The 25,323-nt window shown below is 50.2% G+C and overlaps 1 protein-coding gene across 3 annotated transcripts in view; it reads left to right on the top strand.

Annotated features, from left to right (window-relative positions):
- TRANK1 (tetratricopeptide repeat and ankyrin repeat containing 1) overlaps window positions 1–25,323 on the top strand; it is a 1,005,982-nt gene that overhangs the window by 594,503 nt on the left and 386,156 nt on the right. For all 3 annotated transcript variants that reach the window (XM_086964756.1, XM_086964757.1, XM_086964755.1), the window contains one exon: window positions 20,017–20,216. In XM_086964756.1, coding sequence (XP_086820882.1) covers window positions 20,017–20,216 — 200 coding nt within the window. The remainder of the gene's footprint in view (window positions 1–20,016; window positions 20,217–25,323) is intronic.

The following is a 25,323-nucleotide window of genomic DNA, read 5'->3' as shown; positions in this document are numbered from 1 at the left end:
CCTGGGTGGTATTTATTTGAAGGCAGGGCCTTACATCTGACAGACAAGGGTGGCTTCTCCGCTATGGCGGAGGAGTGTTTCCCCACTGCTTTTAAGCAGTGCAAGGGAGAAGAAACATAAAATGATAATAACTTATAGTTATTATCATTTTATGTTTCCTGCCTATTTGCATTGGGGCTGCTCTGCTCTCGGAGCAATGACTGTTTGGTTGGCCTTCTCAGGCCGTCCAAACCAGTCATTCGCACTTTCCCCATTTTGCATGCAGGCTGCATTACAGCCTGCGTGAAAACAACCCTAGGCCCCCATTCCCTGGTTGAACATCAAACCAGGACGCTCGAATCCAATCACAATGCTGCATTGAACCATTGTGATTGGTCTGGGGAGCCTGGTAGTACTTTCTGTACCTGTCTGACGAGGAGAGCTGAGACATGGGACCTGGCGCAGCAAGGAAAGTGTTTTTTTAATTATATATATCTATTTTTTATTTGCACACCCTATCCCCCCCACTTGTGCCCCACCCTTCCTACCACCTGCACACCATGCTGGCAGCCACTGCTGACAAATCGGTGCTTTAGATAGTCCAGCAATGATATGCTCTACCATTCCTTTCCATGCTGCCATATATTCCACCTGCACCAGAGCGGCTGCTGGAGAACCATTTTTTCGGCTTACAGCAGGAAGACCAGACTGTTTTCAGCAAAGCAGCCATTGAGAAGGTCCTTGCATTGGAAATCAGGACTGGATGTTATTCCTATTATTTCCTGGCACCTAAGAAGGAGGAGGCATCTGTCCTAATTTTGGTCTCCGCCATGTCAATTTATTCCTGAAGAAAGGACAAATTCAAGATGGCCCAATATCTGTTTGTCGTAGATCTAAGAGACTGGATGGTAGCACTGGACCTGCAGGACACCTATTTTTACATTCCCGTCATGTAGTCTCACAGAGGTTACCTGTGGTACAAGGTGGTCCAGGGGCATTTTCACTCCTGTGTTCCCCTTCGGCCTAACCAGTGCCTCTTGAGTGTTCCCGAAAGTGATGGTGGTGTTTGCATCACAACTTCAGAGTTTAGGAATACCACTCTCACCCTTCCTTGATGACTGGGTATTCAATGTAGTTTTCCCACAGTGAGCAATAGATCATCTTCAGATGGCAGCAAACGTAACATCTTTTGGATTTTCAATCACTTTGTCAAAGTCACACTTAACTCCTTCACAGAGGCTCTCATTCATTGTAGCCATTTTTGATGCAGTGCAGTTCTGGGCCTTCGCTCGTGGTCAGCAAGTTCAGGAGATTCGGGCTGTGAGCCTGATGTTTCAGTCATGGTCTTTGGACCTATTGAGAGTGGCTCTGAGAGATTTGCCTTTTGCCTTCTACATCCTGCTAGTCGACTATGCCCGAAGAATCAAGCGAGCTCTGCAATGCGGCCTGGGATCTCAGTGTCTGACTGGTGTTCTGGACTAGAGCAGCTTTTTTGCAAAAATTGTGTATCGCTTTCTCGACGGATAATAACCTTTCTAACATTTTGTACTCCACCTCACCCCTCCAAAGAGGAGGAGAGGATCCACCATTTGGAACCCAAAAGAGCCTTGAGCTCTTACGATTGTAGCACGAACCATCAGGTGAATGGTCCACTCTTTGTGAGGTTTGCTTGGGCAAAGAAGGGTGTTTTCTGGGGCAAAAAAGGGTAAAGTGGTGTGGAAAATATGAATGCAACAAAAATATTAGGTGACCAGCGGTAAAGCTCCCTTGACAACTATTTGACTTCAAGGTGTTGCACACATACCATTCTTCACAGAGCCTTGCAATAACTATGAATAGGAAACTCCTCCGGAGTACTCGGCCACTGAAACGTGTATTGTTTGTATAGCACATGAATGTCTGTGCTAGTATAAAGTGCGTGAGCCAATACCTCTCTTGAATTCACAGGATATGGGACCTTCGCTGTCCATATTATAAATTGGGAACCATGCCCTTAAAGAAAAACTGGGACCCTGAACTGTCCAGCAACATGGCTGAAACAAGTCGGGCAGAGGAATGCCTTACAATAGTTATCCCTAACAGTCCTGTTTTCACTTGGTGTTTAATAGATTTATGAAATTCCTTAATAAAAATCATTTTGGATCATCTGTAGGTATTTTTAATCTTTAATGTTGCATATCCACTAAAAACAGAGGTACATTCACTTAAAAAACAAAGCACTCCACCCCCCTAACAATTTAAGATCGCTGAAGTACTTCCAATGATGAAGCATGCTACTTATGTTCATGGGAGAAGGTTTGACTTACATTTTTAAATTTCTTCATGAAAGCCACATGTGAGACTTTGGATTACTCACTTACTGAGGCACATTGTCTGGTAGTACCCTTACACTCTGTTTGTAATTATTTAGTGCATAACCGTGAGGAAGCAATCTTTGTTGGCACAGTCCGCTCGTTCTAATGGTTTTGGGGATGAGTGGTGCAGAAAGGGACCATATCATGGTATGTAGTCCTCCGCTTTAATATCTGCTAGTTATTGACCCAGAAGCAGCCTCTGGAAAGTCTCGGGGCTCATTCGATCAGAGCAAGGGCTGCTACCACCTCGTTGGCTCCCGAGCGACCATTCTAAACATCTGCCAGGCTGCACCGTGAGTATCAATCCTTGGGTTCACAAATAGATAGCCAGGGTCTGCAGAAGGGGCACTTTGTCCATTTAGTCCTACAGAATTTTCTGGTCTGAGACATTCCACAGACCCACCCATGGGAGTATGCTGCTTTGGTATCTATTCACAAATTGCAGATTCTGTGTTTAGAAGTATCCATCAGAAGAACAAGTTACTTACCTCCAGTAACACTTTTTCTGATGGATACTCCATCTAACTGCAGATTCCTACTTGTCTTCTGTCCTGTGATGTGTACTCCTTTTACCATCCATAAAAAGATTACATATTTGAAATCTGCACACTTTCATATCCAATCAGTTAATAAGCTCTGTGTCAGACGGCGTATACAGAAAATAAATGATGTCAGCGATTGGTGGTGGTGCTTGTTCATGGCTCTGACATTACTTTCGGGGTAGGACAAAGCTTCCGCTTAGCTGAACGATGCCACCTATCATTGCACAGAAGCAGTGCTAAGAATAATGTCTGAATCCAGTCTGGCTGGCGCCTGGGAGTGTTCTCAAAATTAGGAATCTGCAGTTAGAGGTCCATCAGACAGGGCATTGCTTAAGGTAAGTAATTTGTTAATCAGAGCTTAAACATTTTCATTCAGTCACAAATTGATTTGGATGGGAAAAAAAATACTCTATGAATTTGTTAATTCAGACATCAACCATTTACCACCCACTGCCATAGATAATTCAGGTAAGAAATGTGACGAATGTAGGCGCTTTTTGATGCTATTATTGAAGCAAACTAGCTTTTATTGACACGCACTAGAACTTCCATAACTACCATAAAAAAAAAACTTCAGGTACTGTCAAAAAATTATAATTTGTACACACCCATAATTTCATATCTATGTATTCAGTAACGGCTTTTGTAAAATGATAATAAAAAAGTTAAAAAATAAATAAGAATACTGTAGTCGACTGGCAGGGTTGTCTTTATTGAGGTTTCCCAGAAGCAATTGTGAAACACTTGGCTCTAACAATGAAACCCTCCCATTGACCCACTATCACCTACTCCAGCCAGAGAGATGGGCACAAACCTTATGCCTCATTGACTGGAGTTTTTTCATCTTTCTCTTTCCCAAGCTGCGTTAACTGACTGTTTAGAAGTGGGTCAATTTTCTCCTCTCAAAAAACAAAACACAAAAGCCTTCAGCTGACCCAAGTGACCTGCATACTTTCAGCCTGATCACAACTTAACAGAATTCTTACTCATTTTATCTTATTTCTGTGATAAGCTGGGGTAGAAATGTCTGGACTCCTCCATAATCCTTCATTTTACCTCTTTGATAACTGTGTTTTACGTGCGAACCTAAGCTTAATCTGCAGAAGGGTGTTCATTTCATGGGTACTTCTGCTTATCAACCAAGACTGATCAATGGTTTTAAACATTTCCTTCTGGACAGGAAGTCGAGAATGTGAGCTAAGCCTTGTTTTTGTTCAGACTCATCTACGGGAAAAAGATTCTCGCCAGTATTTCTAAAATCTTGCCCCACTCAAACCCTCACTATGTGCCATACCACAGCTGGCCTCAGTAATTTGCCACTTTTGGCAGTTATTCCCTGTTCTGAATGCTTAGTTTGCCCCCAGTTAAAGTCAAACTGGCCTGCTGAGAATAAAAACTTTTAGATCATGTCTACCCCCATTACCAGACAAAAAAACTCACTGTCCCTGGGGCTCTTGCCAATTCTGCAGCTTGTGCACCCTTTTCCTTAAACTTGTGTTTTCAAATAAAACCGTCGCTGGCCCAATCGTTCTCTGACTGTGCACCTACATTTTTAAATGCTATACCGCCTGCTGTTGCAACTTGTAAGGAAGCCCATATGCCTCTGTAATAGGTTTACAGTTTAGATCACCGCACTGCACTGTTGCATCAATTGCTGTCATTTCCATGCCTCTCTGACTATGGGGACAGAGAAAAGCAGACCTGAAACAGACATCAGGGTGTTGGGTTAGGTGCTATATGGCTCTAGTGATGTCACCATAACCTTTCCTCCAGCGGCGTTAAGATGGAGTCAGCTTCCCCTACCTGTGAGGGAGAGCAATGGCAGAAGATTCCATATCCAGTCAAACTCAGGGATAATTGAAAAGTGAATAATCTACAGGTAGACAAAGTATCCACCTTGAGGATTGTTACTTGGTGCAAGTACCATTTCTTCTGTCTCCTTTCCAGGTTAACATTTGACCACATCTACTTTTGCTCAGTTCCTAGCACAATATTTTTTTGATAAACCAATTTTATAACATTTTTGCAGATGGAGAATAAGAGCATAAGACGCACACTGAGCATGTATAAGATAATTACATTGCAATCGCTCAGGCCATTGGTATTCATTATGATACCTTGCGATAATGCAAAATACCAGCAACATCAGCACTTCTGTTTTCAGTAAAGACCACTAGTCCCTTGGCCCAATCATTTCCCCCACACTCTACTGTGTCTGGGGGGGGGGGGGGGGGGGGAGAAAACACCCCCTGGCCTCATAGACCGGTCTTTCTTACTGGGAACCCCAATACTCCCCCAACGTCAAAGTGAAAAGGTGGGGGATTTTCAGCACGCAGCGATGTCACCCTTGTTGACCAATAGGGCTGTCCCCTGGAAGGAGCGATCAGCTCTCGTGCCTCCAGAGCCCTGCAGGACACCCAACAAAATCACAAGAGGGGTGAGGAAACCTCCCATCCAAGCTCCTCAGTGAGCTCCCCCCCACCGCAATCTAGAAGTTTTGAATCATGGGACACAACCAAACCATGTGATAGGAATTGGCTGGAGTATCGCCACAGAGGGAACAGACCGTCTCAGAGAGGAGTCCTACTCGGTGTAGCCGAGCTGGGGAAAGGTAGGCAGAATAGAGGTAGTATGTTTGAATCAGCTGCAGTTTAGAGGAGATTGCGAAAACCCTTTGTGCCATCAGTCCAGTCATCATGCTCGAGGATTCCCACCCAGCCTTCAAATCGGGCCCTGAGGTGATCTAAATTGCCAGGGATATTAACCATCAGGGTGCACTAGATTTGTGAAATTCCTCCCTTGTCCAAATTTCTCATCAGGATTTTGGCCTGTTCTGCAGCAAGGAAAGGAGACCAAAGATGGTTAGCTGAGAACACTTTAGGCAGTATCAGTGGCAGCGCAACACATCCCGACAAGAGTATCTCCTACAGTAGGGCAATAGAGGACCAGAAGGGCCTTGACAAGTGCAGCAAGAGGTTCAGTCCCAATTGTAACCTTCTCCGGCTATACCAAGAGGGGCCACTCAAGAAGGGGTCTCACAGAGGCAGTCCAGTTCACACAGCGTTGGGAGAGACATATGTAGGGGCAACAGCTCACCTTGACAAAAGTGTGACTGTAGGGAGCTGCCCTTGCTCCCCCACCAGTTCAAGTTTAGAATCTATATGAACTCGGTTCCTATTGGAGTGCAAGGCGCTCTTCCATATGTTCTCAGAGTAAGTTACTCATCAAGGTTTCCTCCCTCCACCCCTGGAACTAAGGAGGTAGGGTTAGTAACCTAGGGATCATTTAGTAGTGAGTCCGGATGAAAGCCGGGTTATTAGATTGTGCCAGCTAAAATATGTCGACTGTTTTTGCAGAGTGGAGGGGTTGGTAACTCATAATAGGTTTCCCATACCCCCATCCACTGGTCCTGGTGTGACCAGTTTTATTCTGGATAGGTACCCAGCATTAAAATTGTTAGGCGGGACTCCCTGTGGCTAGTTTTTATCACTGTTTCTGCACCTATTTTCACTTGTGATCCCCACATTATTTGTCAGTTATTTGTTGTATTGTCTTCCCCACCCTATTGCTCCACCCCCAGCGTTGGTCTGCGCGAAGGTGTCTTAGCAGCCCTATGATGAAGCATGACACAGATTACTGTGTGTGAGGGCAGTTTTAACACTCCTGTGTGATGTGTGATTCCCCCACTCCTCTGACTTACAGCATCTTATGGACATAGTCCCTCTTCTAAGTAGTGGTTTCATAGTTGTTGAAGGAGGTCGAAGCAGGACTTAATCCTCCTACCCCTCTTTTGTATGAGTTAATGGACACAGAGTCAAAAAGGAGACCCCCTTTGGGTAAAGTTTTACACACCACGCATTAATTTGCCACAATACTCTTTATTAACCAGTCAGATGAACAAGGAGGAAATGTAATCAGTACTAAACAAAAAAGTTAAAATATACACATTGATTCAAGAATTCTTTAAAAGCATAAAAAGCACAATATATAATATTGTCATCAGATTCTGTGTTTTTTTCTATATATTGTGCTTTTTATGCTTTTAAAGAATTCTTGAATACATTTGTATATTTTTACTTTTTAGTTTTGTACTGATTACATTTCATTCTTTGATATCTGACTGGTGAGTAAAGAGTATTGTGGCAAATTGATGTGTAGTGTGTAAAACTTTACCCAAAAAGGGGTCTCCTCTTTTACTCTGGTCTTTGCTGGTACCCTACCCCTTTAGATGCTGGGTCCCCTCTCTTTGTTTAGAGATGAGTTAATGGACACCCATCACCTGCCACCACCAAAAGTTATGTCAGCATGGTTGCAGTCATTCTTCTCTGGGCGCAGGAGTGTGGATAGATACCTGCAGCTTGCAGATGGGGTAGACAAGGCAAGTCAAGGGGTTGGAAGGTGAATATACTGTCCCTCCCAAAACCAAGGCCTCTTACCACTCAGCACTACCCAAAGTTGTTTCGGGGACAAACGATTGTGATGAAGAGGGCTCCAGGGCTCCACGCTTCTCTCCAGAGTTGAATTACAGGCCTGTGTGTTCAGCTAGCGCATCTCACAGTCCCATAACTATAGGGGTCCCATCATCACCTGGGAAAAGGCCAGTGCCTGACCCATAGTCCCAGGGCCCTGGGCTGTTCCAATACTCAGTCCTGCTCAGCACAGGCACCCTGAGCCTCTGGCCCCTTGAGCTGCAGGCTAATACAAGCAGGGCAGGACCACAGAGTCCTCAACTCACTCAGTCATGTAAGAGGCCGGGCGCACCCTTCTCAGGGCCCGATGTCTCTGTGGTCACACAAGCACCCTCCCTATGTCGGTTTCCCAACGGAGACCCCCTCTGGGCAGCACTCAAACAACCCCAGAGTCTCAGGGGAGGGGGTCTGCATGGCACAGAAGGGTCGGTGAGGCAGCAGGGGAGGGAAGGCGGAGCATAGCCAGGCCGTTTGTTGTGTGATGTGCTAGCCATTGGTGCCTCTTCTCACTTGTCGGGCTGCTGACATCAGCAGATGCAGGTGGCTGTTTAGCGTCGCAAGGGCATCAGGACAGAGGTGAGTAAGCGACACCCTTGGTGCCTCGTTCTTTTGGAGCGTGGTCTTCTCTGCTCTGGTTGGCCCCAGCCACGGATCAGCTTCTCTCCCAGCCCATGCGGCTCAACACAGCTGCAGGCCACATATCGCCACCGCAAGCCACATGTGGCATCCTGTTTCGCCTCCTCAGCTGCGTCCCTTGGTGCACGGCACAGGGATCGTAGAGGGGGCTCTCAACTACAGATTCGATGGCGGATAATTGCAAAATTATTGAAGGTCCATGCAGAGCTCTGTTAAGGAACGTCCACCATGTTGGCTTCGCAAGCCATGCCCCCAGCACTAAATGTAAAATTCTCAAGTCAATACTTGAATCAATTCTCAGAATTTCATATTTTGTGAAACAAGCCAACTTATTAGTCAATTTACATCTTCATTCAGCAGGTAAGGCCGTAAATGTACATGATATTAACACCTTCGATTTAATTCCACATGGGTGTGATAATCTTTGCCTCTGTGTCCTTTTCAGAAGTAATTTAAAGTAACTTTTTTCTGATAGTTCTAACTACAGATTCGTCACCTATTGAATTCCCCCAGGTGTCTGACTGGATCTGAAACTTTTGCTACAATTGTTCCTGTGCACGGATAGGTGGCGCCAGAGTACTCATTGGGCCTTTAGGTTTAAAGCATTTTTATTAAGACAAAAGAATACGGGGAAGGGGAGCAGGAGGTCAGGGTTACATACAATACATTAGAGAAAAGAAGCGCAATAGCAGGAGCGTTGTCAAGAAACAGTTCGTAATCCAGAGGAGAAGCATTGGTAGATGAGAGGATGAAAAGCAACCTGTATCTGTATTCTGAGCATTTCCAGCACCCTAAGTCCAAACAGGAAAAGCAAAGAGAATAACCCAGAAAAGCACAACCCAACCCCCCCTGGAACCCCCGCCCCAGGAAAAGGAAACAACTCCCCAACTCCCCCAACCCCCCCGTCCAATGGCCCACTACCTATACCGCCCGCCCCTAAGCCACACCCCCGCCCCCCCCAAGAATCCGCCCCCAAATTATCCTACTCTGCCGGAGTCACCGGCGGCGTCAGCCTCAGAAGTCTGAGGTACCTCGGGCAGGTGAGCTCCCTGAACTCGGTGGTTAGCAGCGCAAGGAAGGGTTGCCACAGCTCATCAAATTGGTCAATCTCCCCCGCCACTGTGAGCGACAGCTTCTCCATCCCCAACACAGGCCAGAGTCTATGTAACCAACCCGTAATGGAGGGGACAGTGGTGGTGCGCCAATGGATAAGGATATTCTGGACCGCAGACCCCAATGCGATTGCGATCTGCCTACCCCTGCGGGATTTCAGTGGGTACATCAGACCATTAGGGAGGCCCAGCAAGACATACGCCGGGAAGCGTGGGAGCTCGATTTCAAAGTGTTTATCCACCTCATCCAGAACCTCCTTCCAATAGGCGGCCAGCAAGGGACAATCCCAAAGAATATGTGACAGGGTCCCCACCTGTCCGCAACCTCTCCAGCACCCCCTGTCAGTGTGCCTATGCATCTCACACAATCTCTCTGGGGTGTAGTACCAGTACGTGGACACTTTGGTAAACGTCTCAGTGAGGCCAGTATGGTACGCAGAGTGTCGTGCCCGGTGTGCGATCTGGTCCCATTCCTTGTGGCTAAGTGTTCTGCCCAGCTCCCTGTGCCAACGTTCCCTCCCCGGGTTATAATAGTGGAACGGCGGGGGCTGTAGATGCTTGTAAAGATCAGTAATCAATTTGGCATCGGAGGTTCGGGTCACCAGCCACTGCTCATACGGTGTAATTGGACGGTCGGCGGTGTCCCGCACCTGGGGCTGGAGGGCCCAATGCCGGACCTGCATGTAACGTAGCCTATCTAACTCCGTCAGGCCGAAGTCTTGCCGCAGCTGCTGAAAGGGAACCACGCCGTCAGGCCCGTAGACCTGGAAGAGCGCTCTGCAGCCCGCTGTTCTCCAATGGGAGAAAGCTCCCGGCTCCATCCCTGGGGAGAAGTCAGGATTACCCACTATGGGTGTAAACGGCGAAGGGAAAGAGGAAAGGCCCCGAGCCTCGCAAACTGCGTCCCACACCCTCAAGGGGACCCGCGTAACGAGAGAAGCGTATAGGTTGGGGGGACGTTGAGCACGGCGTAAGAATGGAACCTCCTGCAGAGTGCGGCCTGCCACCGCCTGGTCCTGAAAAAGCCAGTGCTTGTCGGACTCCCACCTGCTCCACTCTACAAGGTATCGTAGCTGCGCCGCCTGAAAGTACTTACGGAGGTCCGGAATGCCGAGGCCCCCTGCTTCCGGGGCAAGCGTGGAGAGGACCCTCTTCATCCGCGGCTTGCGGCCTTGCCAAACAAACCGGGAGATGTCGGCCTGCGTTTGTCGAATCCAGCCCACTGGAGGCTGGAGAGGGAGGGCACTAAAAAGATATAATATCTGGGGCAAGACCGTCATCTTAACCGCCGCGATCCGTCCTAGCCAGGACAGCAGGCCCTTACTCCAGCGGCCAAGCTCCTCCCTAATCTTCTTACTAAGAGAAGTGTAATTGGCCGCCACCATCTCCGGCAACGTGGGTGCCAGTAGGATCCCTAGATATGGTACAAGGGATGAAGACCACTGCATAGGGAAGAGTTGCTGAAGGTCCCTCCTAGTGTCCGCAGCCAAAGACACATCTAGAGCCACCGATTTGCTCATGTTCATTTTAAAGCCGGCCACACGTGCGAAGGCATCCAACTCCTGGATGCAGGCTGGTAAGGACCTCCTGGGGTCGTCTAGGGTCAGCAGGACATCGTCCGCATAGAGGCTGACAGTGTGAACGTACTGGCCCATCCTAATCCCAATAGCATCCGGGTTGTGGCGGATCCTTTGGGCGAACGGCTCCATGTAGAGAGCGAACAAGAGCGGAGAGAGGGGACAACCCTGCCTCGTGCCGTGCTCGATCGCGAAACCACGGGAGCTACATCCGTTGACTCGCACAGACGCCGAAGGATACTTATAGCAGTTGAAGACCATAGTGCGGAATTTATCACCAATTCCCAGTTTCCTGAGAACTAGCTCAAGATACGGCCAATGAACCCTATCAAAGGCCTTCTCCGCATCAACTGCCAGCAACATCCGCTCCCCGGGGATCCTCGAGGCCTTCTCCAAAACGTGCGTCACCCACTTGGTGTTGTCGACCGTCTGCCTGCCGGGCACAAAGCCAGCCTGGTCCGCCTCAACCAAACCGGGGAGGTGCAGGGCCAGCCTGGACGCCAAAATCCCCGTGTACAGCTTGAGGTCGACATTTAAAAGCGAGATAGGCCTATACGAGCCGCATAAAGCCCGGTCTTTTCCGGGTTTCGGGATCACCGATACTGTCGCCCTCAAGAGATCCGGTGGGATAGCCCCCGGGTCGGCGAAGGAATTAAATAGCCGAGTTAAGACAGGGTGTCATAATCGAGCAAAAGGTCTTATAAAACAAGGACGTGTAGCCGTCCGGGCCCGGAGCCTTCCCGTGCTTCAACCGAGCTATAGCGGAAATCACCTCCTCAACGTGAATATCCCGCTCCAGATATTCCGCCTGAGCGGGGTCCAGCGCCGGGAGGGGCACCGACTCCAGATATTCTTCGGCGACCCGCGGCGAGGAGGGCTCCGCAGCGTACAGCGTCTCGTAGAAGCTGCAGAAGGTTTCCGCCACCTCCGCGGCCCCGGAAACTGCCACTCCATCTGTACTCACAAGTTCCTTCACGACGTTGCGCTGTTGCGCGACCTGAAGTCGATGCGCCAGGAGCCGGCCGCACCTGTCCCCCCCAGTGTAGTAGGCATGTTTTAAGCGCAAGGCGGCGTATTCGGCTCTATCCAGGTCCAACGCCGACAGGAGCTTCCTAGCCGCTTTTAGCTGCCTCCAAACCCTCGGAGCACCCGTACGGCGGTGGACCTGCTCAAGCTCCGGGACCTGTACAGTCAGCTCATCCCTCTTCCGTTGCCGTTCTCTATTTTCCGCTGAGGAGATGGAGATGAACTCCCCCCGAAGAACCGCCTTCAATGCAGCCCACTGTGTCGCTAGGGAAGTGTCGGTATTGCTATTGTGTGTCTGATAGTCCTGTATGACCTCTTCAATACGTTTCACCACCGTCTTCTTGTGTAACAGAGTGTCCCTAAGGCGCCACATCCCCCGAGAGGGGGAGGCCACCGGCCAAGCAAACGCGCCCACAACCGGCGGGTTGTCAGACAGTGATAGGACCCCAATGTCCGCCGTCGTAGCGGCGGCACGCATCGGTCCACTGACCAGGAGATAATCCAACCGCGCATAGGTTCGGTGCGCATGCGAAAAGTATGAGTAGTCCCTGTCTGTGGGGTGCTTGGAGCGCCAGAGGTCGTGTAAGTCCATGTCCGCAATTCGGGCCTTCAAAGCCTGGGAGAGTTCTCCAGTCTGCGGAGACCGCTGCGCTGACCTATCCAGCACCGAATCAAAGACGATATTAAGGTCCCCCCCTAGAACAATATGGCGATCGGGAGAGGCAGTGACATCCACCAGCACCGAGTCCAAGAAACGTTCCTGATGGTCATTCGGGCTGTAAACGGAGCCAACCGTAAACGCTATGCCTCCCACACGGAGGCGATAAGCCAAAAGCCTCCCCTTCTGCTCAGCATATTTATATAGCACCTCCCCCCTAAAGGAGCTCGCTATGAGAATGGCCACCCCCGCGGTTTTGGTCGCCGCAGAGGAGAAAAACTGGGTAGGGAACTTAGCAGAGCGCAATCTATGGCAGTCGCGGGACAACAAGTGGGTCTCCTGCAAAAGGCAAATGTCAGCCTGCGTCCCCTCAAGCAGGGACAAAATCGCCCTGCGCTTAACAGGATTGTTTAGTCCCTTAACATTAAGGGTCACCACCTTCAGGGACGACATGTCTCCCAGGGACCAGGAACGCTATGCTGCGGGCAAGGAACCAGAGGGCGGGGGGCGTGGGGCGGCAGCGCGGGACAGGCCAGAGCAGGCCAAGCGTGGACAAGGACAGCATCGGACGGGACTCCCCCAACTTCAGAACAACTCCCAATCCCACCCCAAACACACCCATGGCAACTAGCCAAATGCAAACCCAAACAACCCATTGTCTCAGTCAAGCCCCAAAACGGGCAAGTCCGTAGAAAGTAGAAAAGTGGACGTCCAGCCACTCACCTCGACCCGCCTCCTCCCAACCCCCCCCAACCTGGCATCGAAGAAGCTATGTTCATCTCCCCCCGGAGTGAGTCTAGGCCGTCAAGGCCACGCCGTTGGAGTCGGCCAAGTTCTCGGCTGCCGCCCTCAGGGCACCGGCCATGTCCGCCCTGATAGTAGGGGAGTCAGGACGCCCAGCGCTCGCTGTCGATCGTCTCCTCGCTGATCTCCGCCGGCCCCGTCTTTCTGATCGCCTCCACGACGGTGTGGCTCCGTCCTCCTCCGTAGCCGTGAGCCCCAGGACACCGCAAACGTCTTGCAAGGAGCGTAGTTGATGCAGCACTCCGTTCCAGCGAAAGATCAAACGAAAGGGGTGCCCCCAGGAGTACGGTGTCTCCTGGTCACGCAAGAAGTCGGTAGCAATCCTGAAAGACCTGCGTTTCTGCAGTGTAATGGCGGACAGGTCCTGGTAGAGCGCAACAGGCCGGTCCCGGAAAGTCAGCGGCTGTTTCCTACGGGCTTCAGACATAATGCGCTCCTTCAGCGGGAAGTCGGGCAGAAAAGCTAAGATGTCAGGCGGGGGCGCTGATGACTGGCGTTGTCGGCCAACTCTATGAGCTTTGTCAATGCGAATAGGAAAGTCCGCGGCCTCCCCCAGGACCTCCCGGAACAGTTCCTGCAGATAGCCCACCAAATCAGACCCTTCGTCTGCAGATGGCACGCCGCGCACTCGAATGTTGTTCCTCCTGGACCTGTTCTCAAGGTCCTCGGAGTGAGCCTGGAGCTCAACGCACTGCTCCCGGAGACGGAGAACGTCTTGTTGTAAGTGGACAATCTCATTGTCCCGGCGTTGGGATGCCGTCTCCACCGTCTCAACCCGTTCACCAAGGCCCTCCACCTCTCTGCGGACCTCCCGGACCTCGCTAGCCACTTCCCGCTTCAGCGTCTGGAAGTCCTCTTTGAGGGAATTGAACAGCTCCTCCATGAAGGATCTCGTGACAGGGGGTTCTCCTCCAGACGCGTCCGCCGAGGCCCTGGAAGTCCCCGGCGACGGCTGTGCTCTGTCCCGTAGCTGCTGGGCCCTGCCAAGCATGTCCGGCAGGGTACGGTCCCCCTTTCTCGAGCCACCTCTTCCAGTCATTCCAAGGGCTCCAACTGCAAAGTGGGTACACCGCCCCAGGGAATGCTCAGCCACCAGCAAGCACTCGATGTGGGGAGCTCCCGTCAGGTCCGGGGGACTGCGTCACAGACGACAAAATGGCGGGCCAGTCCGTGCGCCACCAGCCGTGGGCGCTCAATCGGGTCGGCAGCTGGAATCAGAACTGGGGGGCCCCGGCCAGTACACACCACAGGGAAAGGGCCGTGCAGAGGCGAGGGGCGCAGAAATCCGCCGTCAAGGGGTTCCGGGGAAGGCCAACGACACCGACTCCTCGGGGACAAAATGGCGGCTGGGTGGGGCCAAGCAGATCGCCCAAGCCCGGCGACACCACCGGGGCACCCTAGAAAGCAGGCAACCGGAGAAGTATCACAGCCAAGGCCATACTGCCACTCAGAAAAGTCCAGAGAACCTTCCCCGGTCACAGGCCGATCTCTCTCCTATCCCGGAACCGGGTCCCTCGTTAGGCAGGGTGCCCCTACCTCAAGTCCAAGCGCCAAAGTGTGCAACCAAGGTCCTCTGCGTAGCGGGTCCCCTAGCCCGTGGCTCTCCTTCAACTCCGCCGAGTTCCGGGACGGCCTCCGCCCAGATCGCCAACTTTCAGCACTAGGCCCAGCCGAGGCGCATGGACAGCACTCCGATACGCTCCGCCTCCTGGGCGCTCCGTCGTCCCTCGATCTTCGATCGGTCTTTTAAGGCGCTTCCACCGGAGCGATTAGGGTCAAAGCGACATCAATGTGTGCGCCAGGTGCTTCACCACACTCCTCTCATCCGCTGAGCTTCAGCGGGGGGAGAAAAGCTGAAGAAAAGGGCTCGAGCCTAGTTGGGTCGGAGGAGCTGCGGGAGGAAGCGTCCGCTCACCCCGCCATCTTGGCCACGCCCCCTCATTGGGCCTTTAGAAGTGATTGATGCTATACTTCCATCAGTTCCTTTTTCCTGCGCCCTGTGACGCAGATCTGGAGTTCCACTCCTGAACCTTTTTCAGTGCTTTACTGCCCTCAAAAATATTTTTGCTGACAGTGAACTAGAGATGTCTACCCTATAAACTAAAGTCTTGAAGCCCTGCCTCACAGTAAGCAGATGTTTGTCAAGGACCAACACGATCTCAGTTTTTGGTGTCTCAGATCCAAACATGATTCGAAGACATGCTACAAATGCTTCCTGACTGATTTGAAGGCCATCAGGGAGTGGGAGCTGAAGCTTTGTCGCGAACAATGAGCAGCAGGACTAATAACGCTCAAGATTGTGAGCCTGTTCCTGCTCTGATTCAGGTCCCCATCCTCTGGTAAGGCTACAACAAAACCCAAGGACATGTCTCAACACAAGAAATAGAGATGTTGGTCTTCCTCCTGTCGGCACTCTAAAGTCCTGAATCTGCACATATCTGATTTCGACGCCATCCTGTAGTGGAGCCATTTCACCCTGATTTACTGTGACTCCAGAGTAGGTAGGAGCCTTAAAGGAAGAAGTTCCCAAGCTCTGCCAGTATCAGGCCACGCCACCTCTACCTTGCTGAACGCCTGTGTGTCCAGATCAGACCAATGCCGAGCCCTTCCTTAGAGACACTGGTTTGAGATCGAGAGCAGAGCTCGCCTTTGATCTTGGCTAGTCTCTTACTTTGAGATCTCTTCGGCTCAGCATGTAGTATTGGAAGGTACTGCAGCAGTGACTCTGCCTCTGCACTAGCATCTTCAGTGCTCAAAAACCTTGCTTGACTCAGAAGCTAGATATAAAGGAATTTCATGATGCACTACATGGTGGGTGTGATGAGGAAGGGGCTAACAATTTGCCTTCTCTCTGTAGTGATGATGGTTTTAATCTAGACCTCGAGAATCGGAAGAAGTCTCGATACCGTGCCAGAAATCAAATTGGATTTCCCTTTAGGCCTCCTTAATCTGTGGAATTACGCAGAGTTAAGAGATTTTGGAACTACAGTTGCATCCTGTATTAAATAAGGATAATATTCTGACTGAAGTTCTGCAACCTCTACTGATCTTTACTGAAACCCTGACAGACAACTGACATGCTGTGGAGTACCTGAGCCTTGGTTACTGCTGCCGGTGGGCTGCCCCATATCTAGGTACCACAGACCCACAGTGCGTCTCCCCCATTTTTACTCAGCACACTTTCCCCAATCTACTTATGCCAGCAAAGTGAACCTGAATTCCTTTCCTTCCAATAAGTGTATATATATCTTAACCACAGACAGTGCATTATTCAGTGTACAAATGTGGATGATTGTAACAAGTTCATTAAGAAATAGCTTGTCAAAAGGCTTCCCCATGGCATTTGACTGAGCCGCAGACGTTAGCTCCACTAGTTTAGGATCCACACAAATCAAAATGCAACAGCCTCTATCTGCTGAGATGGTACAGTTCTTGTTAGCCAGAGGACATACAGTTCTTTGGGCCAACCACAAGAAAGTCTTGGGAGCTATTAGCATTCCTTATTCTTTGGCAACACAGCCATGAGCGACAAATCCAGTAGCTTATCCTGGAAGGCCTATGAAGGTCTGACCTTTACCTTTGTGGGGTCCTTGTTAAAATGCCACATTAATGATGATTGTAGCACGATTTGGCTCGGACATAGATAATACCATATTCTCCATCTGTTACCTCGCTCACTAGCAGTTCTGACATTATCCAAGGGTTTGTAGAGCCTCATTATGCATAGGTGGCTATTTTGAGTGCCTGAGGGTGACAATTATCAGCCAGGTTAAAGATTTCCTCTATCTTCTTTATTTTGTGCTCCTTCTGACAAAATCATGGTCCAACCTTCGCTTCGTCTCACCCACACAGGACAGGTAATATACACAAGACATTTTCCAGGTCTGCAAAAGAAACATTTTCAAATCCTATTTCTTCTTTGATGAGTTTCAATTCACCTCGGTCTTGAGCCTGAGATGGACATTGAGACAAGGCATGTGACATGGACTGGAATGCTCTTCTTCACAGTCAGAGGGATGTATTGGATTCTGAATCTGTTGTTGTGATTAAAGCCTGTTTGAGCTTCTGTAACAGACTCTGATCATTTTGTGGGCCCCTCTAATTTATCACCCAACTGTATTGATCTTTTGGAGGGCTCAGTTAGTTCTACAGTTGTGTCTTTGGATAAGATGGTCAAGATAGAGATGTCTAATAAAGATCATTTTGTATGAGACCATCAGCCATATAAATGGAGTGTTTAGTTGTCTGTGTGAACCCAGTGTTTAGTGTGTGAGAGATCTCCTCTTCAACGTACTCTGCTCAAACGAAAATAAGCAATATAGCCAGTGGCCACTGTGTGGACTGAAAGTACTACACCACTTACTTTACTTAAGTAAAAGTCCTAACTGTCAGTGGTCCAAAAAGGCACAACTGCTGTGCCAGTTAACCACTCGGGGCCTCCCAAGAAACCCCGAGGAGCGGTTCAAATGCAAACCATGGGCAATGTGGGAAAATCTCTGCAGCTCTCCAAACAGTCTTCCGTGCATGTGAAAAGGATTTCACAAGATGGCCGCCAGATGAGGAGCTCCGGTTGGGAGCTCCCTGGCCAGGGATTTCCTTTTTGGCCCTGATCCCCTGGAGTCTACCCCCTTGGACCTTTTTTAGCTCACCTGAGGTTTTTATGGACTGCACCCATTCGGATCTCCAGTTCCCGCGACCCAGCTTGAGATCTTCCAATGAACCTTGAATAGTGTGCTGACCGCGGAGCCTTGATCAACATGGCCGAGGCCCGGTGGAGCTGTTTAGGCGGCTATAGAGGATATTTGCTCTGGCTCTCCCCCCTCAGCCATCACCTACCCAGCAGGACATTAGACATGGTTAGTCGGACGAGTTGCCGAGGATCTGCTGGCAGTGGAGCCATTTCAGCGGCCGACGGCCGGTGGGGTATGCCTGGGTGCTTGGGGAGGGGATCGGCTGGGGATATCTCCTCCTGGCCGTCCCTTACCCTCTTGGTTTTACTGCAGTTGCCTTTCCTTTTGCACCGCCTCCCTAGTGACGACAGAGATGCATCACTCTTCTCCCTGTGGGGGTTCAGCGGCGGTGAGTATTGCGGCGCTGCTGACCAGTGCTCCCGAGCTTGTTTTGCTTCTTGAGTTTTGGGGAGGCGTGCCCTCCTGGTCCCCACTGTTGCCTCCACCTCTCTGGGGCTGTTGCCTGACGCCTGAATCTGACTTTCCCCTGTCTTTGCGGCATTCTGAATGGTGATGCTGCTGCCCCTGGAGCCCCAGGTGTGTGTACGTCGATGACCTGCTTTGTGATTGGCGGTGTTCTGCTCTCCTCCCACTGTAGTCATGTGGCTGCCTTCCCAATCTGACCCTGCATGAAGCCTTCAAGTCTGCTGCCTTGTGGTTTTTGTGTTGGATTTTTGTGTGTTCCGCCATTTTGTGTTGATGCTGTTGGTTCACATGGCCTGGGTCCTCCATCTTGGCGGTTTAGACCTATCCTCATTGTTGCTGGACTGCTCCTTGTTCGCCTGTCTGTTCTTTCCCTCAAGTCGTGTGTGTCCCCCCCTCCCCTTTGGTCTCCTACACCCCTCCCATCTTATACTATCACTGATTATTATGAATGTTGGTCCCCAGCCGGTTTGTATGTCTTTTACTGTGACTGTTTTGTAAGTACTTTCCCTTTTGCCAGTCTGCCTGACCCAACTATGCATTCTTTAACCCTTTTTTATCATTCCCCCCTACCTTCCATGCCCCATTTGACGTGTGTCATGGCTATGCTATGCGCTAATAACCCATGTTGTGTATTCTCTGTTTTTCTCCTATGTTATATTTGGCTCCAGTAACTGATGTAATTTTGTAAGTTGTAACTCGCTGATCCTCATGTAAAGCACTCTGATACCTCCGGGTCTAGCCAGCGCTATATGAAACTCTGCAAATAAAAAAATGTAAATGTGTGGACCCTCATGTCAACTAACCAGCTGAGTCAGCAGCGCAAGGACCACACAGTTCAATCTCTAGTTGGGAAAGCAGTGACCACCGTTCCTGAAAGACCAAGCCACGATAGCTATGTGAAATAAAGGTAAATAGCGGACTGCTGATTCCTTTTTTTTTCTGTGTTTCTCCGTGAGCCTTGGGCTGTAGGATCCAGTTTCCAACCTGTCCTTAAAAACTCCATTGATTGGCAGTTGTTGGTGTCTCTGGGTCTAGCCTAGCAGTGTTGATAGAGCCTCATCTGGCCTGTTAAGCCTGTTCCCAAAATACACAACATTTAGTGATGAGAACACAAGGCAGTTACACATCACAACTCACTCAAGTTGCTATAGGTTTATATTTCCACACCCCTCACTTGAATCTTTTGACACATGAAAAAGCTCCCCTTTTAAAAAAAAAGTGTAATACTTATCAGTGATAATAACTTTCCTGTAGCCACTGCTTTACTGTAATGTCACTTGGTACCAGAACAAAGGGCCGGTCTTTCAGGCTGTTGGCGCCACAGCTTTGGAACACTCTGCCTGTGGCACTGCGGAGTATTTCCAATCTGTTGACCTTTAGGAAGGGCCTTAAAACCTGGCTCTATGCTCTTTAGATACGCTCTTTTGTTCTGTTCTCTGTTTCCGATTATGTGTTGTGTTTTCTACTACTGGCTTACATTAAAGCGCCAGGACACTCCTAGGAGTAGCTGTGCGCTATATAAGACTTTTGTAACATAACATAACATGTTTGCTAGTCCTGGTGCCATTTTTTATTTCATCTGGCCAATAGCCTGCTAGATGCTTCTTTCAGGATTACTTTTAAACAATGTATTCATAATGTATGTGTCTGTTTTTACAAAAATTATTTCATAAACAATTGGCTTTTTAAAAATCTTTTCATAGGGATACTCCGTCTGGCATCTGGGGTTGTTGATTTGCTGCAGCACTATTTTCCTGAGTCCTTTGATAGGCTTCCACGGGACTGTGGTTTATTTGATGGTCCAAAATCAACATTCTTGGAGTCCTGCAGTGTTAGTGACCTTGCCATACTTCTACGAGGCAACAAAAGAAGAACGCAACCAATAGAATTTGGAGCTCATCAGGTTGGTAATTTTATATATGATTAAGGGGTTTGCATCTATCTAATGGTGAGTTATGGACCACATGACCCTAACAATTTACAGTAGCTACTGTTTAGGTAATTGTGAAAGTTCTAATTTTTGCACATCTGGTCTTAATTGAGATTCAGAAATTAGCAAACATCTCTACTTTTCTCTCCCTTTACCCCTCCTCTCCCTGTCTTTATATAAATGAACTTTAGCTCCATACTCTAAAGTGATCAATAAATTGGTCAGCAAAGAATAGCAACAAAGTTGATGTGCCTCAAGCAACCCAGTGGCAGAATAGTGATAGTTTGTACTCCTGGGATGTCTAAGGAAACACTGAGTTCGAGGCATATGAGCTGCAGATCCTACACTTAGCATAAGATCGCCACCTGGTGTTGGGCTTGAATGATTGCAGGTTGTTGTCTTCTTGGAAGAAGTCTTTGTAGTCACCAGATAGGTGACTCCTCCTTGTGTAATTAATCTTGGGAGGTGATAATTATCACTAGAAAAATTGCTGTAGGGCGACGCTGTGCTATATCTATCCTGTCAGTTCGACTGACTTTTCCCTCAAAAAAATGTTTCAGTGGGCAAGGGATGTCCTCTCTAAAACCATTGGTTTTAAACCATGAAGGGACTTTCATTACTAGATGCTGGTGATGGACACCCACGATGCCTGTCTTGGCTCCAAGCAATGCTCACATTAGGTGACTGCTCTGCGAAGATAAACCGAAAGGCCATACTCGACCATTAAGCCAAACTTGAAGGTTGAATGATGTAAAAAAAAAAGTCCAGATCAAGGTCACAGATGCGCTGAGAAGAAAAAGTTCTGCAAAGAGGTACTGTACATCGACTTACAGGACCAATCTCCAGGAGTTCAGATGAGTGATGGGCAAGATCCAATGCAGGGCCCACAATACACTACCAGCGGTGTGATGGCAGCTGGGTGCAGGGTGAAAATCAGGGTCAGGAGCCCAATGCATTTCAACGGGGATTAGTCACTGTAAAAGAGTCCTCAGGCTCTGGCTACACAGCCAGTCAGGCTGAGGCTCTGGCCTTGCAATGCTCTGGGATGGGCGGGGGCACCTTTGGTCCTCTTTTTTAAGGCATGTGGCGACGGGTGCAGGGGTATCTTAAGGTGTCGGGTTTTTCCTTACCGGAGCAGTCGTGGTGAGGGGGGCTTCGTGCAGAGGCTGCAGGCAATGTCGGGGAGCCTTGGAGGGGTGAAACTACGATGGACTCTAACTCTGGAGGGATGGGGAAACTTGTTGGCACCAGTAGCCCACTTCTACTCGGGCTGGATGCAACAGCTGTCGGGTGTAGGTGGTTCCCGAGGACTCAAAGTCTTCTATTTTGGAGATTCTTTAGAACAGGGCGTATTCACAGGAGATCTTGAGTCTTTTTCGGAGGCAGGCAGTCCTCCCAAGTTTCTGCAGTCATAGGTGCAGGACAATTCCACTTTGGCTGCATTTTTGATGAGGGATGCAGACAGGCTGGCAGGGTTGGTACCAGGTCAGCTGCTTCTTCTCTCTTTTCAGCCTTTTGGGCTCTTCTTTGTCCTCTCTCTTCTTGGGTCATCAGGATCGACGTCTCTCGTGCCAGGAATTCCCCTAAATACTTATTTAAGGTTGTTAGAGCAGTGTAGGGTAGTGGCCCTTCCTATGTGAAGTGGGCATAACCCTGTCCTAGAATTCCTAAGGATGCCATCCCAAAGATTCCCATCCAGTGAGGGTAGCCAGATTCGCATTCCAAAGGTGGCAGCTTCTTTGAAGCTCGCCAGTCCAAGGAGGCTAATCAGCTGGTCATCCTGTGGGTTGGGGTGTTACACCCTCTTACTGGACAGTCTTTTATCCTGGGTCTCCTGAGAGCAAAGGCTCTCCCCCGAGGAGGTCAGGCCAGTGTCTCAGTTGGCAGACTGGCAGGGTCCAGTCTGCAAGGACACCAGAGAATGATAGGTTTTCAGGGGGCACCTCTAAGGTGCCCTGTGGGTGCATGTATTGGTAAATCCAACAGTGTGGGTTTGCTAATATGAGATGTTTGATACCAAACGTCCCTAGTGAAGTCATTGCATTGCTAGTGGAGCTCGTTTTCACCAAATGGCTTCCTTGGGGGGCGTTTCAAAGATGGCGACCACATAGGACGTGTATCGCGGTCACTCCGGCATCGCCACTCTAAAGCTTTGATATTGCACCCCATCCGCTGCTTCTTACGCGCGGGGGACGAGAGAGAAACCTTGCTACTGCCTGGGGGGCCATCCGGAGTGCTCGGCAATCCTTAACGGTGAGCGGAGACTATGTGGCTGAGGGTAGCTGCGGCACAGCGAGACGGCACTGTGATCACCTGGAGGGCCGCACCACACAGCAGTTTCTTGCCGGTTGCTGCGTACTGCAGCGGACTGGGAGCAGTACCCGAGCCCCGTGCTGAGACGGTGAGACACTGCAGCATCGTGGCGGCCGCTTCTTAACTCCAGTGTTGGTGTGCTACCCTGACGGTTTTCCAGCCAGCGGCCGCAAGATAATCCCCGGCGCGGAAGCGGCCTAGTGTGCAGCCTGACAGCTTGTGTGCAGAGGAGCTGGGGCAGGCCCTGCTGCTGCCGGTGGGGCCATCCGTAGAGCGCCGCAATCCTTAGAGGCGAGCGAAGACCGCGTGTCTGACGGGACTTGCGGCCTGCGGCACAGCGAGATGGCACCGTGATCACCCGGAGGGCGTGCCTCACACACAGCAGTTTCTCGCCGGTTGCCGCGTACTGCCGGTGCACGCAGTCTCCTAGGGACGGACATGTGGAGCTCCCCTGGGCCTGCCAGCTAGCTAGAAGTTCAGGGCAGTGCGACAGAGGCTCCAAAGTGGTGTGGGGGCCTTGCTACGGCCTGAGGTGACATCGCGCAGTGTTGTGGCTGCGGCGAGGGCCCACACCTGACCACGCCACACACGGAACAGACGGCTGCATGCTCTCCCTGCAGAGGGCTCCTGCTGTGAAGGTACGCAGCTCAGGTGGGAGTCCTGCATAGACTCCGAGCCCCACTGCCCGCGGGCACCACATCCATGTCAAGTCAAAAGATTTATATAGCGTGCTACATACCCGGAGGGTCTCAAGGCGCTTGGAGAAGGGTGGGGAATTACTTGTCGAATATCCAAGTTTTAAGTTGCTTTCTGAATGCTAGGTGGTTCTGAGTGAGACGAAGGTGGGTGGGGAGTGAGTTCCAGGTTCTAGCTGCGAGGTAGGAGAATGATCTACCTCCCATGGTGGTTTTATTGATGCGAGGTACGGTAGCAAGGGCTTGGTTGGAGGATCGTAGCTGGCGGGAGGGGGTGTAGAAGGAAAGTCGTGTGTTGAGGCATTCGGGTCCAAGTTCGTAAAGTGCTTTGTGTGCGTGGGTTAGGAGGCGGAAAGTAATCCTCTTATTGATGGGGAGCCAGTGGAGGTTTTTCAGGTGACTAGAGATGTGGTCTTTACGCGGGATGTCTAGTATGAGTCTGGCTGATGCGTTCTGGATGCGTTGGAGTTTTTTCTGGAGTTTTGCGGTAATACCGGCGTATAGGGTGTTTCCGTAGTCCAGGCGGCTTGTAACCAGTGCATGGGTGACCGTTTTTCTGGTTTCGGTGGGGATCCAGCGAAATGTTTTTTTGAGCATGCGAAGAATGTTGAAGCAAGATGATGAAACGGTGTTGACTTGTCTGTTCATAGAGAGTGAGGAGTCCAGGATGACGCCCAGGTTCCGTGCGTGGTCCGTCGGCATGGGTGCTTTTCCAAGGGCCTCTGGCCACCAAGAGTCATCCCAGGCGGAGTGGGAGGTACCTAAGATAAGGACTTCTGTTTTGTCTGAGTTCAGTTTCAGACGGCTGTGCTTCATCCACTCGGCTACTTCTTTCATTCCTTCATGTAGGTTGGTTTTGGTGGTGTTAGGGTCTTTGGTGAGTGATAGGATCAGTTGAGTGTCATCCGCGTAGGAGATGATGTTGAGGTTGTGTTGGCGTGCGATGGCCGCAAGGGGGCTCATGTATACGTTGAAGAGGGTGGGACTGAGTGAGGATCCTTGTGGTACGCCGCAGATGACTTCAGTGGCCTCTGAGATGAATGGTGGGAGGCGAACTCTCAGGGTTCTTCCGGTGAGGAATGAGGTGATCCATTCCAGTGCTTTTCCTTGGATTCCGATGTTTGGAGGATGAGGGCGTCTGTGTCTCCATTGTCCAGTAGAGTTCGAATGTCGTCTGTTGCTGCGATGAGGGCGGTCTCCGTGCTGTGTTTGGCTCGGAAGCCGGATTGTGAGGAGTCGAGGGATTTGTTGGTTTCGAGGAAGGCGGCGAGCTGGTTGTTGACGGCTTTCTCGATGACTTTGGCCGGGAATGGAAGGAGCGAGATGGGGCGGTAGTTTTTTAGTTCGGTGGGGTCCGCTGTGGGTTTTTTCAGAAGGGCGGTAAGTTCTGCGTGTTTCCAGCTTTCCGGGAAGGTGGCGGAGTTGAGGGAGCAGTTGATGACGTCTCGGAGGTGTGGTGCTATGATGGAGTCTGCTTTGTTGAAGATGTGGTGAGGGCAGGGGTCTGTGGGGGATCCTGAGTGGATGGAGTTCATCAGGTGGATGGTGTCCTCAGTGGAGATTGGGTTCCAGTTATTAAGGATGTTCAAGGGGGGTGAAGGTCCTGCAGAGGGTTGGGTGGGTTGGTCTCCGGGTCGGTTGTCGAAGCTGTTGTGGATGTCTGCGATTTTGTCGTGGAAGAACGAAGCTAGGGAGTCGCAGAGGGCTTGAGAGGGGGTGATGTCGTTGGAGTTGGCGGAGGGGTTGTTAAATTCTTTGACGATGTTGAATAATTCCTTGCTGTTGTGGGCGTTGTTATTTAGTCGGTCTTTGAATGCGGCTTTCTTGGCAGACCGGATTAGTTGGTGGTGTATGCGGGTGGCGTTTTTGAAGGCGTCCCTGGTGCTGGTGTTTGGGTCTTTTTTCCAGAACTTCTCGAGAGAGCGACAGAGTTTCTTCGATTTCTTAAGATCATCGTTGAACCAGGAGGCGTTTTTGCTGCCTAGTTTGATTTGACGTTTTTTCAGCGGTGCTAGGATGTCGGCGCTGTTGGATAGCCATTGGGTGAGGTCCATGGCTGCTTGGTCGGGGTT

This window comes from Lissotriton vulgaris, chromosome 4_1 (genome assembly GCF_964263255.1).
Source record: "Lissotriton vulgaris chromosome 4_1, aLisVul1.2, whole genome shotgun sequence".
In the NCBI taxonomy this organism is placed as follows: domain Eukaryota; kingdom Metazoa; phylum Chordata; class Amphibia; order Caudata; family Salamandridae; genus Lissotriton; species Lissotriton vulgaris.
Note: the sequence above shows the minus strand (reverse complement) of the source record. Positions and strands in the feature narration are given on the sequence as shown.